Source organism: Clarias gariepinus, chromosome 6, assembly GCF_024256425.1.
Source record: "Clarias gariepinus isolate MV-2021 ecotype Netherlands chromosome 6, CGAR_prim_01v2, whole genome shotgun sequence".
In the NCBI taxonomy this organism is placed as follows: Eukaryota; Metazoa; Chordata; class Actinopteri; order Siluriformes; family Clariidae; genus Clarias; species Clarias gariepinus.
In genome coordinates, this window is record NC_071105.1 from 33617975 (window position 1) to 33634577 (window position 16603).

The following is a 16603-nucleotide window of genomic DNA, read 5'->3' on the forward strand; positions in this document are numbered from 1 at the left end:
TCGCTGTAGACCCATTAATCACCAAATCTTAATTCAGAAAATGTAATGGTTAATACTTTCTAAACACGTTTTGTGGCCCGTATGTCCAGTATTTTGACACACTATTTAGTACGCGATGAGCATTTTTAGAGCTAGGCCTGAAAAAAAATGGCGGCGGATGATGTCATTGAACATGGCGGCGCACAGGGAGAAGTATAACCGCATTTGATAAACAACACGCATATAGACGAAATTGCTGCGCGAACAAAGCTGACATAAATGTATTAATTATAAAATAATTTATTATAGAACATCTAGAACATATAGAAAGCACGGATGCTCGTAGAAACCTTGGAGACCTAATTAGCAAAGAGAAGCAAATAAACACTTCCGCATTCTTAGTGGCAGGTAATGAGGACTTTTATACAAAAAAAAAAAAAAAACAACAACCAGGGATTCAGCACTTTCACTTTCTATAATAATAATAATAATAATAATAATAATAATTATTATTATTATTATTATGTAATTAATTAATTAATTAATTCATTCATTATTATTGTAATAAAACTGTTAAAGGAAGTAATCAGCTTATATTTATTCCAAAGAATTACAATGAATAAATGTCTTGTCGATGATTTAAATATTTATTTCGTTCAAACAAAATGTAGTTAACTATATCATACTATACGAGGGGATATCAAAAAGTTTATAGATTAGCTCTGTTTACAACCTCTGTTTTTTTTCCTGTATATCCTCCATTAGATTCTTTTGGCACACTGACTTATAAAGGTCGGGGCTTCCTGTGACTGTGCACACAGCCTTGTGCTGCCATCTGTTGGCATGTAAATTTTTTTTTTTTCACTTTTTGATACCACCATGTATTATACCAGTTATACTGTACCATGGTTAACACAGTCGCCTTGTTTTGTGGGTTTCCTCCGGGTAATTAGGGTTCCTCCCATAGTCCAAAAATGCAGATTGTTAATGTGCACATGCACATGCTAATTGGCCTTTCCAAATTGTCCGTAGTGTGTAAATTAGAGTGTGAGTATATGTGTATACATGTGTCCTGTGATGGATTGGCCCAGGGTGTACCCCACCTTGCGCCCCAAGTCTCCTGGAATAGGGTGCAAAATGAATCTTCAATACTTTCAGTTTGTTAACAAAAGTGTAACTATTATTTTTCTTCATCTAATTTATTATATATACACTACTCACAATAAGTTAGAGATATTGTTATTTACACGAGTGCTTTTCCTATTTGCTCTGAATTTGAATGAAATAAGTAAACATTTCCTTTGATATTACCGATAATGTGGGAAGAAACCCTATTTTCATTAGTTTAATATTTATTACCACAAAAATTTTGACAATAACAGGGATAGCCCCAAATAACAAAAATTGACAATGTCAGTAGCAGGTGTTTCCACCATTTGCCGCAATGACACCTTGACAGCGACAATCTCATGCTCCTCACTAGCCTCATGATGTTTTGAGGCAATGCGTTCCACTCATCCACAAGTGCAGTTCTGCTAGGTCACGTGGGGGTGGGGTACGATCATCCAGTCTCTGCTTCAACTGGTCCCAGACATGCTCTATGGAGTTTAGGTCAGGGGACCTTGATGGCCATACCATATGAGGCACTCCAACTTCCTGAAGTCGAGCTGTAACAATTCTGCCACAATGTGGTGGAGCATTATCATTCATAAACAGAAAGTTGGGGGTGTGCTGTCGGAATTGGGGGAGGATGATGGGTTCTATGATGTCTCTGAGGTAAAAACGTGCAGTGACTGAGCCACATACAATAACCAAATCCGTTTTGCGCTAACTTGTGATGCCTTCCCAGACTGTTGCATCTCTTTCACCAAAGCAAACCCTGGGGACCATGTTGACCTCAGCGTATCACTTACCTCACCTTCTCCAGCAACGCTGACGACAATCATTTGTCAAACAGGACGGTAGACCACTGCTGTATTGTCCAGGACACATGGTCTTGTGTCCACTGCAAATGTTCACGGCGGTGTCTTGGCATCAGTGGAGTCACCTGCAACGGTCGTCTGGCATTCAAGCCAAAGCGCACTTCAATTATTTGCACTTCTGGTAGATGGTAAACTGCATTTTGTTGCTGAGTACCTGTACTATGCAATGATGCTAAAGTTGTACCTACTTTATAAATGTAACTTTTATAAGCTGAAAAAGAGTCAAACATCTCTTTAATAAATTTTATTAAGCACTGTTCAACTCTTTAATCTCACTAGTCAGAATTGATGCACCTTTAAAAAATTTTTTTCCACATTGTCTTATTGTCAGGGATGTTGTGGGGTTGTAGATTGAGGCATAATTGCAGAGGTTGAGAATTAAGTTGTTTTAATAATATTTAAAGAAAACATAAACAAACAAACTATGACCCGGAACAAACTGAACATGAAACTATGATAACGAAATAGGAATTTTGGCAAAAGGCACAACACAGAAACACAGGTTATACAATACAGCAGTATAACAAAACAGAGGCAAGACAAAGGACTAACTAAACACACAACTACTTATACAGAAACTAATGAGCCTAGCTAATGTGCATTCTAGGATATGCAGTTCAAAACTAACAAAAACACAAGACACAAAAAGAGTCTCTGGGCACAAGGCCCCCTTTAGGGGTTATCCCTGATATAACACCCCCTCAAAATGCGCTGCTCTGGGGGAGAGACTCTTTTTGTGGGGCGAGCAAGACAGGATCCTTAAAGCCGGGCTGCGGCGAAAGAGCACTGGGTGATCGGCGAAGATGGGTGGAGGAGCAAGCAGTGGTTAAAGCAGTGGCTAGTCTGAGCCTCCGCTGAGGCTCTTTGGCTGGTCTGAACTTCCGCTGAGGCTCTCTGTCTGGTAAGGGCCTCCGCTGAGGCTCTCTGGCTCGTCTGGGCCTCTGATAAGGCCCTCTGGCTCGTTTGGGTCTCCGCTGAGGCTCTCTGGCTCGTCTGGGCCTCTGCTGAGGCTTATTGGAGCTGAAAAGAGGCCCAGGCTTGTGGAGGTCTCCGCCCTTCAAAAACACACAGACTGGGGTCCTCCTCACCCTGGTCACTGTCTCTCAAAGACCCCCTGGTCCGTAACTTTTGATTGGTGCAGGGAGCAACGTCACCTTAAGCTCCGTCATGCTGTGTCCTTAAGGGCATGCGTTGTATCGCGAAGTCTCGCCACAGCGTTACTGCCAGTTAGTGGGGTTGTAGACGAGGAATATTTGCAAAGGTTGAGACTGAAGTTGTTTTAATAATATACAGTAAAACCTCGGGTAGGGCGGTTTACAAGTGTTCCGCAAGACGAGCAAAGATTTTTAATAAATTCTGACTTGAAAAACGAGCAAGTCTTGGTTTACTAGTACCAAATATCAAGTATCACGCATGTTCTTATTTTATCACGTGATCACAACTGAACCAACAGTTTTTCTCTATCTTGCGCTGCAGAATTGTGGATAATCGTCTCCCCTGCTGGGTCTTACTGCGCTTCTAAGTATACTTGTATAACTGAAAAAACTGAACATAAAACTATGAATGAATAAACACAACTCAGAAATACAGGTTACACAATAGTACAGGCACAGGTACTGTGGAAAGCTTGGTTAACTTCCAAGCTTTCAAGCTTTAAATCATAACCATTGGGTTAATTTTACCCCAAACCCACATACCATGAGTATGTCGGTTCCAAAACACTGGCGAAAAGTAAGTTTAATCAAACTCCTACTGGTTACCCAGAGTTAATGTGCGAGCACGGTGCATACATAAAGACATTTTCAATGGATCACCGATTTCACAAGTCAAAATAGAAAATCAAAGTGAAAAAAGGGAGCGGCATAGTTCACAGAGGTTTTAATGCAAAAAATAATGGACAGAGTAAATGCGTGAGTGTATTAAATTGCAAATTTGACATCGCCTCCTCTTTTATTATGATACAAAATAATTAAATGCCCCCTTTACATCCTTTTGACTGTTAAATGATAGCATTTAAAAGCATTTACTTTTCCTGCCATTCATTTCTTTAGGTTAAAAAACCAATGTATATTGACTAGGAATTTATGGTTTAATTGACCGACATCCCCGCAAGGCATGCTGGTCGTCAGCCGCCTCCCCGCCCACGCCACACTGCCCCCACCCGAGCTGTGACCGTCCCGGGTCACCATGACGAACTTCGTTTCGGAGGAGTGGAGGCGGTCAGCACTGGCGTTGGGAAGGCCGGAGTCCTTTGGTGGGTGAGGGATGAGCGCGAACATTGTACTGAGGCGGCTCGGCCTCCACAGAGTTCGATGTTTCGTCGGCGTGCGGCTGGTAAGGCGCAAGACGGTCCCGGTGGAGCACAACTCGTGCCCGCCCCGCCAACCGCACATAGTAGATGACATCGGAGAGACAAGAAATTACCGTACAGGGGCCCACCCAGTGGGACATAAGCTTGGCCGAGAGCCCCCTCTTCCTTCCGGAGAAATACACTCCCATACTGTTACTGCTCTCCAGCAGCAAAATCTCGCCCCCAGCTGTGAGTGTCCATGCCCATTCGCCCCATAGGTGCCCCCACCCGAAAGTCTTGCAGCAGTGCCCGCGAGCGCTGGATGGGGCCCTTCTGCTTGGCGATGAGCGGATCACGGTTCAGCTGTGACACAGGCGAAGCGACTGCGGGTGACGCTCTGGGTGATGCAGTAACTGGGCTGCACGCTGGCTTGGACGACTGATTACCGCCGGAGAGCTTGGAGGCCTGCAGGGGGAGAATGTTCGGCGTCGAGGGTTCTACGTCGCCACGGCACTCCACTCGCTCACAGTACCGACCACGCGCTTTGCTGCTAGGCCGGCGAGGTAAAGCACCGGTGTTAGCCGCGTAGGTTTACCCCTCGGTTTGCTACCGGAAGTTCCGCACCACGGGTGTGTGCTACTAACCTTTTTCGGCTCTGGTATGGGTCCTAGCAACCTGGCTATCCCGAAGTTACCACGCAAAGTTCCGTTAGCCAAATTCAGCACCGCACCCCATCTCTCCAAAATGTCCAACCCCAAAATGTAGTCCTCCTCGACACTCCCCACTAAGAACTCGTGTGCATAAGTTTGACCACCCACCTGGACTTGCACAGTGCGACACGCCTGTACCTTCACGTAGCCCCCAGCAATGGTTTGGATGTTAAAGGCGGGATCAGGCCGTCCGCAAACACGCTTGCTTTGCCCCAGTAATCCACAGCGCAGCAGCGAAACAGTGAAGCCGGTGTCCACAAGCGCCCGCAGTAAGACGTCGTTCAGCACACAGTCGATGTAAATCCCAGCGTGGCTTCCCAAAGCGGAGCCACGGCGGTCGGAGTCCCCGGACACATAAGCGACGGGCTAGCTCTTCCCGCTTGTCGTGCTCGAATTCCGGATAGGCTCGCGGACCGCCAGCTCCTTGCACGCTGCCTCCTTACGTTCACCCGCGCTGAACCAGAAGTGGAGCAACTCCCGCACTTTTGCCCAGTCCTTCCGCTCATTGGTCCGGAGGTCTTCCAGCACCGTGAGAGAGCTATCCGGACAGCTGTTTCCGCCGGGGTCCAGACCGCGAAGTCGGCGGCTAGCTCTACTTGGGCGAGGAATGAGTCGGGTTCAACGGCGCCATTGTAGGAGGGAAGGCGCAGCTGCAGGTCGCCTCATCGGCTGACGGCGCACGGAGCTGTATCTTGCTCCAGCGCTTGCGCAGCGTCAGCCTCCGCCCCAAGATCCAGTGCCGGGACTTTCCTCTCGCCGCTCGCATTGGTTGCCGTGATGTGCTTGCGCTAGCTCCGTCGGGAAAGCGCTTCTTCTTTCCGAGTAGTCGCTCCGCTACTCGGCGGCCCGCTTGGATTTTTTTGAAAGATCCTGTGATGTGCGCTCCAACCCGTTACTCTCCATCCCATTTCTGACACCAATATAGCGTTTATAGCCACATTATATTAGAACATAAATTCATAGGTTTATTATTATTATTAAATATGAAATTACTATTATAATAAACCCTAGGCACGTGACAGCCGTCAAGATCTTTAATACAATTTCTTGTATAATGTTTATTTTGTGGCACATTTATTTTTGAGGGCTTTGTCATGAATATGCAAATAAACATTTATATATAATAAAAATAAATACTGTTTATGATAAAAAATTAGACGAAACTAATTTCATTATAAAATAAACAATATAAAAGTATACATGTTGTATATAAAAATATACATATACAGTACAACATATTTATTTTTATATTGCTTATTTTATTTTATTGTCTCATGTAATTTGTAAACCATTAACTGCTGAATTTATGTTCTAATACAATATTTGATACTGATTATGTTGGGGGGACAATCCATGGCGGGGGGTGGCATTTTAGCGCAAACAAGGACTGACTAAACACACGACTACTTATACAGAAACTAATGAGCCACCTCGGTTCAGGCGAGCACTCCCATTACCTGACCGAGGTGCATTCTGGGATATGCAGTTCAAAAGTAACAAAAACACAAAAAGAGTCTCTGGGCGCAAGGCGCCCTCTAGTGGTTATCCCTGACACTTATTAGCTTCAATCGAGTATAAAAAGAAGCTGGCAAGGGAAAGGAAAAACTATTTCTAGCTGCCGTAGTGTACAGTTTCATGTATCATTTGATATATTAAAACTAACTAAATATGATGTTCATTAATACATTTGAAAAATGTAATCTATGAAAACTTGTTATAGGGAAGAAATGACAGTTTAGCCCATGCAGTTATAAGAGAATAATTATTTCATTCCATCACTGATTATTTTAATATAATACTATGCCCTTAATTGTTTTATTTTTATAATATTGTAGGGAACATTTTGTTATTTAGGTAACTTTGAAGCTTGACAGAAAGATAATATATCTATTATGTCTATATATCATTTCTCTTTACATTTTACTGTACTGAAAACTCTACAACAACTCATTATTTGATGATTTACCATGTGAATTTAATTGTTTGTTAAAAATTATGCACTGATTTTAAATAGGTGGTTGTTTATAACTTTTTAAGCATTTGGGTGCTGAAGTCACAAGTTGTTAACATTTTGGTAGTGAGAGTTTCCCTAATTTTTCCATTATTAAGGGCTTCAGGTGCACAATTATATGGTGTGTGTGTTGCCATATTTTGCACTCTATAATGCACCACACATTCTCAGGCCTGTCTAGCACTTGTCCTCTGTGTTCAGCAGCCATGCATGTGTAACCGTGCAGAATGCAGTTTGGCACTGTCCTGCTGAAAAATACAGGAATGTCTATGAAAACATATATTTTTTTTTGCATTAATGGTGCCCTAACAGATATGCAATTAACTAGCACTTGTCACTGGCACACACCATACCATGACTGATGTTGGCTTTTGGCCCTGACCCTGATAACAGCTTTGATGATCCTTAACTTGCATTCGCAAATGCAGCAGGACCAAAGTGTTCCTGAGCTCACATCATGATATCCACTACTGACACACGACGGACCTCCTTTTCTTCAGACCTAGTTTTCGGCCCTGCTTGTTAAGCATTGAGATTTGACAGGTTTCTTTGATGAGATTGTGCATTGACATTGGGGAGGGTTATCTTGGAAGTATTGATTAATTTGCTGGTGCATCTATTAACAAATCAATGAACTTATGATATTACAACAGCATTACCTTGAGTGTGATATTACTTTTATACAACTGTTTTACAAACACCGTTTATTATCAGCAGATTATGATTTATTTTTCTATTTAACCAAAGAAATTTCTAATACCAAATTTGGTGAGAGATTAAGTAAATATATAAAAAATGGTATTGGTACAAATGGTACAAAAGATTGTTTCAGAATTTTCATAAAGTGTATAGAACCTAATAATAGCAATATGGTTTTATATATATATATATATATATATATATATATATATATATATATATATATATATATATATGGTTTTCATACAGGTACTATGTAGCCTAAAGTCAAGGAGAACTGACATTGGAGGTGGTTGCCAGTTCTGTAAATGTCACATAATAGGCTTATGTTTCTCCTTAAGTTCCCCCATTTATTTCTCCTTAAAATAGCCTCAGCTAACTAACTGTTGTAGGGTTATGTAGGGTGTAGAATCCCTTGTTCCACACATCAAGTTTTGGCTTTGTTTAGGGTTAACAATTATTAGATAGAATTATTAGCTGTGTTTTAAATAAGTGCTCTCTTCTATTGTAAACTCATAATATCATTAGTGCTTTGACAGTGGTGTGAATAACAACTTTTATTTTTACTTGAAAAGCTTTAGATGTTTATTTGGCCTCGAGCAGGATATATCTGGGCAGGTTATTATTTTTTATTTATTTATTATTTTTAATCAAGACTACTGTTTAGCAGTTTTTGATCAACAGTAGTACCTGTTTCTTTATCTGATCTCTGACTCATCTAATTTATGACCACATTTTGAAAAGCAAATAATGTTTTTGTATGACAGGATTCTGAAACACTTTCCCCATGGGAGCCAAGATATAGTTATTGTTGGAAACAATCAGCTGCAGTTTGCTATAAATGCCAGATGAGTGACTGATTATTAAGGAGGGCCAGCTTTTACAATAAATATAATAAATTCTCATTTTGTCAGGTAGACACATGCCCTTGTGAAACAAGTCACAATACAAGAGTAAAATGAAAAGACCTATCATAAGGTTGCATATCTCATATCCCAATATAACCAAAGTTCTTACTGGTGGAAACAGCATTTATTATGAAATATACTATGCAGTACATTTGTGTACCTGATATAGTATAGAATCTTTTAGCATTTGGCTTTTACCTATTTAGCAGTTACAGCTACTTTCATAAGGTACACCTCCTCTTTTTTTGTGTAAATATTGGAACGAACATATAACAACTATAAGGAATGTCTTTAACAGTTAGATGGAAATCCTTTTCAGTGAACAACTGCCTTATGTCTGGAGCCTATGGGCATGATCAAATGCACTTTTTTCTCTCTTAAAGTGCTTTTCCAGGCTTTAGCTGCAGCTGCCTTCAGCTGCTGCTTGTTTGTGGCTGTTTCTGCCTTCAGTTTTGTCTTCAATAAAAAGAAAAAGCATGCTCTATTTGGTTACGATCAGATGACTGACTTGGTCAGTCAAGAATATCCTCTATGTTGTATGTAACTGTATGTTTTAGGCCTTTACCCATTTGAAATATGAAGCAGCATCCTTTTAATTTTGCAGCATTTGGCTAAAGGTTAGCAGAGAGTATACACTTCCGAATTCATAGTAAAAATTTTCTTCTAATTTTTTCAGCTTTCAGGTCATCAACGGACACCAGTGACCCGGGTTTACTGGCAGCCTTACACGCTTTTGCCATAACTCTGCATCCGCCATGTTTGACAGGTGATGCAGTATGCTTTGGATCATGAGCTGTTCCTTTCGTTCTACATACTTTTCTTTTTCCGTCATTTTGGTACAAGTTGCAGTCCAAATAATCTGGCCAAGTCTTTGGGCAAAGTCTATTCTGGTCTTTTTGCTGTTGAGCGTTGCCACTGGTTTGTTTTTTGTTTAATTCAATTCAGACTGTAGGACTAGGTCCTATTAAAATAAAGCCAAAGTTCTTACTGATGGTTATAAAATGTATTATGAAATACTCTATATTCTTTCCTCATCTTTAAATATTACTGACATCAAATATTTCTTATAGCAGGGAGAGATGCTACTGTATATGTAAATATCCTTAACTAACAAACAAACAAAAGCAAATTTAATATTATTAAACACTTTACAATGTAGTTTAATGGTTGGGTATCCTATTAAGGGACAATAAACAATTTGCAAATAATAAATGTTTAAAATATTAGATCTAAGAGATAACAACACATTTAATAATAATAATAATAATAATAATAATAATAATAATATTCTAATATTGTTTCTTAAAGTCTCAAACTGTTATAGATTGCTTTCAAAATTGTAGAGATTGTTTAATGTGACATTTTCGCAGAGAACCGAAAACCAAATAAATTTCTAATTTTAATCCAAATTCGGCCAGAGATTAAGTAAATATATGAATAAATGTGTTCTAAGATTGTTCCAGAATTTTCATAAAGTGGATAGAACCTTAGCAATATGGTTATAATATCAGTTTTATTAGAACATGCTGTTTGGCAAGATTCCTTATTTTGCATGAATGGAACTGTCATTAATATCATCTACCTATATGTCATCTATCATTTTAAGCTATTGTTTTGAATGCAAATAAGTTCATAATCAACCCTTCCTTCTATCCTTTAGGGGTTGTGGTTTACAGCAGTGGGTTGTGTTATTTATGACTGACACACTTTTACAGTCTTTTTACAGTCTCTGGTGGGTTAAGATATGTAGGTCAATGCCTATACCAGACAATGCGTATACCAGATGTGCAGACAGAGTGGCTACACTTCCTCTAACATGCACCTTTTAAAGACAATTGTTTTTGCTGCTGTTGCATTTAAACAAACAGCAAATACAAACTCAATAGTAAACTTACTGTATTTCACATTTAGGTTAAATTTGCTTTGGTTGCAGAGGTTTGCAAGAAGAAAACATCAGTTCTGGTCACATTGTATTTATTCTTTTAGGCATAATGCAAAAAAGGCACATAATTTAAGATCATTTAGATAGTAAAAAATAAACATTCTCTACAATTATACATACAATAGACACCGTAACAACAAGACAACAGTACACATTGACTTATATCTTGAAGTTGAAGTGAAATACATTCAGCACACAAAGTGGTCATTTTGGTCATCAGTGACATTAAGAATATTTACATGTGCATGAATTATAAAGGTGTGGCAAGTATACTTTAAACATAGAATACTTAAAGAATTCATTCTTTAAGCTTTGAATGCTTTGTTGATCTGAATGCTAACTTGCACAGACTTTTAAGGCTTTTTTTGAGAAAAAGAAAAAGCCTGTATTATTGTTACAATCAGACCCTCCTGGATAAAGTCAATTTAGCTGAGTATAGCTTCTACACGACTGAAAGATCTCTGACTACTGAAATGCTGGACCTCGCAAAAATAATGCAATAACTTAAAAAAGTAAAAAAGTAATATTGTTATGCAAGGTTATTTACAAGTGCTTACAAAAGAAGGCTGTTTTCAACAAATCCCTTTAGCTTCGTTTTATAAGCTTCAATTTTCCACCGAATTTCCTGTATTTGGCTCAACTCATAAATCACACACCGCCTACTGCCTACCTGCTGACTTTTCTCTTTGTATAAAGTAGGTCTTTTCAATCGAGTTATGCAAACTTTCGAAACCTCGATACAGATTTAAAGCCACAGTGTGTGTACAGTATAGCAGTCACATTTTATGATGATCATGTTAATAATTCAGGTCACTCGTTATGTGCCATCTTCAGGTGATTACAATTCGCCGTTTGTTCTGATTTATAACCAACATCTGGCATACCTGATTGACAATTTAAGCACCACTTTTGATCCAGGACTCCATAGGTCTGATGCCAAGTTCATATTTTAGTCCCATAGGGAACACAATGTCTTTCTGTGAACTCGGGCATGCTCCAACTTTTTTGTCTTGGATTGACTGCAGATTCTCACGCGGTTTGTCTTTTGACTTCTATCAAAAGACCTACTGTAAGCAGGAAACTTATCAGAACTCCTGTTTTGCCTGTGACTGCTTGTCCTGGAAGCCCTGAAGTGTCTGTTTCATTCTCAAAGGGTGCTAGTAGCTTCAGGCAATCTCCGATGCATTGGAGCCATGTGCCAGCACCAGGTAATGCAATTCGTTTTCACAGTTTAACAGCTTTGATTTTTGGGGGGTTGATTCGAATCGGGGAGGATGTGCCATTCCCAGAGGAGATGGTGGTCTCGAAGCCACGATGAACAGCTGTTTCAGTTTTGCTTAGGCTGCACTCCAGGAAGGGTACTCCGATCTTCTTGACCTGACCATCTTCGTTAATCAGGCAGCGACGACAGAGCAGTTTAATAATGGCCTTGCGCATGTCCTTGCTTGTCAGCGTGTATATAATAGGGTTGATCAGCGAGTTGATCATGGCCACCCCAAGAAAGTAGTCTGCCTTGAACAAGATGGAACACTTACCAGTTTGGCATACAAAGTCCAGTAGTAAGAGCAGAAAGAGTGGCAGCCAACAGGCGATAAAAACCCCCAAGACGATGGTAACTGTCCTTAGAAGGGCCATGTACTTTTGTGAGCGACGTGCCAAGCCCTTGCGCCGTATGCTGCCCAACCTTTTTGTATTTCTCTTGACTGTGTGAAAGATGCGCCCGTATAGCACAACAATGGCTAGCAGGATGGCACTGAAGACACTGACGCAGAACAGGACATAGCTCTTGGCATAAAGTGGAAGCACAGTGGAGCAAATTTCTAGGTTACACATGCAATTCCAGCCTATGATGGGCAGCACACCGAGCAACACAGCCAGCGCCCAGCTGGCACCAATCAAGGCAAACATGCGGTTGCGTTTGGTGCCATGATATGGCTTCATCTTTACCATGGTGATGTGACGCTCAATGGCAATGGCCAAAAGGCTGATGACTGATGCGGCGAGTGTGATGAAGACCCCACCCTCCCTCAGAAACCAAAACAGAGGGGTCAAATTAAGAGTTTTGCTTCCTGACATGATAATATTGACCATGTATGTAAATCCGGCCAGCAGATCCGACAAAGTCAGGTTGCCTAGTAAGTAATACATGGGCAGGTGGAACTTCTTGTTCTTCCATATGGCCACTAGCACAATTGTGTTTTCCACAACAATAAGCAAGCAAATCAGAATGAATGCAATAGCTTCTGGTTTAAGGCCATCCTTGTATTTGTCCTGTTTTAGTTTTCCTATGTAATTATAGTGGTACAAAATGACACATTTGTTATGGTAATCAGCATAAAAGTTGGACGAACATGCAGAGTTTGAGGAAGTCCCATTCATTTTTTTTTGTTTTTGATAGAAAGTCTAAATCTTTCAGTTCTTAATTACTTCCCAAAAGTCCTTTGGCTGGGCATTCTTCTGAAGTTGCTCAAGGTCAAAGAGCTATTTTCTTTCCTTGATGTGTCCATTAGCCAACTTGGTATAATTTATTCCTTGTTTTCCAGTGACCTCATGTAGCATCCCACCACTATTTGCTCCACTAGAGGGCAGAAGAAAGCAACTCTGATCCCCAGTCTCTGCTTAAGCTTTCCAAAGCCCTGTAGAACCAAACAGAGCAAAAACACTATTACTGTGAATTCTTGAAGAATGTGTAATAAAAGCAATATGTTGGACATAATTTTTTTTTTTTTTTAGGTCAGTATAGATTCTTTTTTGTGATAAAGTTTTGTGATAAACATACAAATTTGGCTAGTACACTAAGACATTCCTGGGATATTACAGTCAAAATTGCATAATTATTTAATATAATGTTTACTTCCCTGTTCTGAAATGCAGTAAAAAAAAACAAAAACAAAAAAAAAAAACGCTAGCTTTAGTGCATACCAAAGAAATTAATAATTGATTCATTTGTTTTATCCTACATGTAATGTACACACATATGAAATAAGACAATGACTGTCTATTAAAAATATATTCTGTTAAATAATCTTACAACATAAATATGCTCCGGGACTTTTTAACATTCCAGCGCCTCAGTCAGACACATGGTAACATTTTAAGATCTCAGGTTACACTTGCTGAAGTTCACTACCTGGGACCCTGACGACGGAATGTGGGGCTGCCTAATGCATGGCATGTTAATCATTATTGTGATATTATCAGGCTTTCCTAAACATTTGGCGCATGCAAGTGCCGAAGAACTCTCTATTAAGTATAGGAAGTTGTGTTATGTACTTTATCGACACATTGGAAAACATTTTGTATAGGAAAATGGGTTTTTAAATGAATACAGAAGACTCCAAATGCAATTATTGGAATTATGATTGCAGTATTCCGTCGTTCTTATTGTATAGTGTAGATATCCAGACGTTGCTTTAATTTCAAATGCAGTTTGAACCTTTTTTCCTGGACTTTTTGGACTTGGAAAGACAACCAATCCAGCCAGAATAATACATAAAATAAATAGAAAATGCACCAATTTGCAATTTATTGCTCTGAAAATGTAAATGAAATGTATAAAATAGAAGATGTTTCTTACATTCCTAATTCTACACCTTCCCAACAATTAGGCGCATCAAGTAATTCATCGATTATTAACACATATAGTAAAAAATCCCCGAAACAAACCAAATTCATTGGTAATTGTTAGGCGCTGTAATCTGATATTCAGAAGTGCATCTGAATCTGACAGTGATGCAGAAAGAGCAACAGGTTTTACTTCTCTATGATACAAAACAAAACCATTACCACTTACATTTTTCCCACTGGTGTTAATATTTGTTCATAATGAAAAAGAGAAAAGTGTGAAACCTTACTCACCACAGTTAAGAGGGCTGGAGATGAATAGTATGGTGCAGCATGTGGGGAGTGAAACGCATTCTGATCAGAGTTGAGACACACGGGCAGGCCACATACTGAACAGGAGTGGGCTGGACTTGATCGTTTTCTCCTCCTGCTCTCTTTTCACCACACTCTTTCCAACCACTCTTTTCAATCTTTGCTTTCTGAGGTAGCTCCCCTCCCATTTTTGTGGTTTTGAACTGAATGAATTGAAGGAAAACAAGACCATCATTTGACTTGACATACTTTCAAAGGAAACCAGAACTTCCATTAAGCATGCAACCTATATTTTCTGTGAAGTTTTATTGCAGATCACAATAAAATGTTCTCGTTGTCAAGGGAAATTAAAAATACATGTGTTTGGTGTTTGAAGGTTGCTTTAGTTTTGCACTAGAGTGTCAATACTAATGTAGTGAAAAAGACTGTACAACATGGTTTTACATAAATACACTACCTGGCCAAAAAGTCACCATTTCAAAAGTGTCAAATTATTGGGCTACAGCAAGCATCGAGAACAACTAAGGAGATTTAAAATGACTGGAAATGGGTTAAGAACCCTTCAACACATTATCAAAACCTGGAAGGATAGTGCTGAACCGTGAACTTTGAAGAAGAAATGTGGTGGAAAAAAATCATGAATGGAGATTATTCACCCACACCTGGTTGCAGGGTAAAAAAAATCAACAGTGAAAAACCGAGCTATGTTTAATAATGAAATTAAGAGCATTTCCATGTGATGAGAATTTACGGGATATAATCTAGAACTCAGATTGTGAAAGACTGGTTCTGGGAGCACGAGGAATCATTGTCTCACAATCATTTTTTTTCACATATTCTTTTTGGCCAGACAGTGTAGTATATTGTAATGTTAAGTATGAAATCTGCACAGTTCTAAACTGATAGCCATAAATGTTTCTTTCTTTTTAGCCTTTTTAATCTCAAAGCCTCAGTACATACAGTAGGGTTGGTCATAGCTTCAGCACAATTCTGACCTTTTTTTTGAGAACGCTGACTTTAGTCAGAAGTTTGAGTTTAAAGTGAGAGTTCTAAAAAAAAGTATCACAGGCCCTCATATGGGCAAATTTTCATTGTGTACACTTTATATTTTACATAATTATAAAACATTAACTTGTTGAGCAACATTGTAAAACAATATAACATTAAAATGATTAGAATCCATAGATTTTCATAAACCTTTTAATGATATGTTTTTTACAGCTGTTATGACTGAATGATGTAGTGCTGGTATAATGTAATGCAATGATGTAATGATGTAATGCATGACGTCTATATGCAGAGAGCTGGAACCAAAGTAACAGACGCTACCATCAGTAACACACTGCGCCGCCAGGGATTTGAATTCTGCAGTGTCCCCCTGCTTAAGCCAGTACAATTCCACGCCTGTTTGAATTTTGCTAGAGAGCATTTGTATGATCCAGAAGAGAACTTCATGTTTGGAGGAGAAAGAATGCTGAGTTGCATCCAAAGAACACCATACCTACTGTGAAGCATGGGGGTGGAAACATCATGCTTTGGGGCTGTTTTTCTGCAAAGGGACCAGGATGACTGATCTGTGTAAAGGAAAGAATGATTAGGGCCATGTATCGTGAGATTTTTGAGAAATCTTTGGAGGGAGTTGAAAGTCCTTGTTACCCAGCAACAGCCCCAAACATCACTGCTCCAGAGGAGATCTGCATGGAGGACTGGGCCAAAATACCAGCAACAGTGTGTTATTTTCCTACATAATTTGCAAATACATTTAAAAAAAATCCTCCAATATGATTTTCCCCCTATTTTTTCTCTCATACTTGAGGTACACCTATAATGAAAATTACAGGCCTCACTCATCTTTTTAAGTGGGAGAACTTGCACAATTGGTGGCTGACTAAATACTTTTTGTTTCACTTGTGTGTATGAGTGTGTGTGTGTGTGTATATATATATATATATATATATATATATATATAGTGAACCCTAAGAGCTATACCCAGTTATGAAAGATAAACTTACTGTAAGTTCTAGACAATGATTTCTATTTTGCTGCAGCTTTTTTTTTTTGCTAATTATTAATGCATTTTTCATTCCCTACAAATGTGAAAATTTTTAATTAATATTAGAGCCTTTCAAAGTACTATTGAAAATAGATCATTTTTAAGTACCCTAGTAATAATTCTATTTAACTTTTAATTCGCTTTTCATTGTGG

At 39.2% G+C, this 16603-nt stretch overlaps 1 protein-coding gene across 1 annotated transcript; it reads right to left on the bottom strand.

Moving 5' to 3' along the window:
* Window positions 1-10536: 10536 nt before the first annotated feature.
* Window positions 10537-14507, bottom strand: s1pr5b (sphingosine-1-phosphate receptor 5b). Its single transcript, XM_053497627.1, has 2 exons — window positions 14380-14507; window positions 10537-13157 (listed from the first exon to the last, which is right to left on the bottom strand). Exon 2 carries the CDS (start codon window positions 12898-12900, stop codon window positions 11746-11748), a length of 1155 nt encoding a protein of 384 aa, XP_053353602.1. The 5' UTR covers window positions 12901-13157; window positions 14380-14507; the 3' UTR covers window positions 10537-11745.
* Window positions 14508-16603: the final 2096 nt, after the last annotated feature.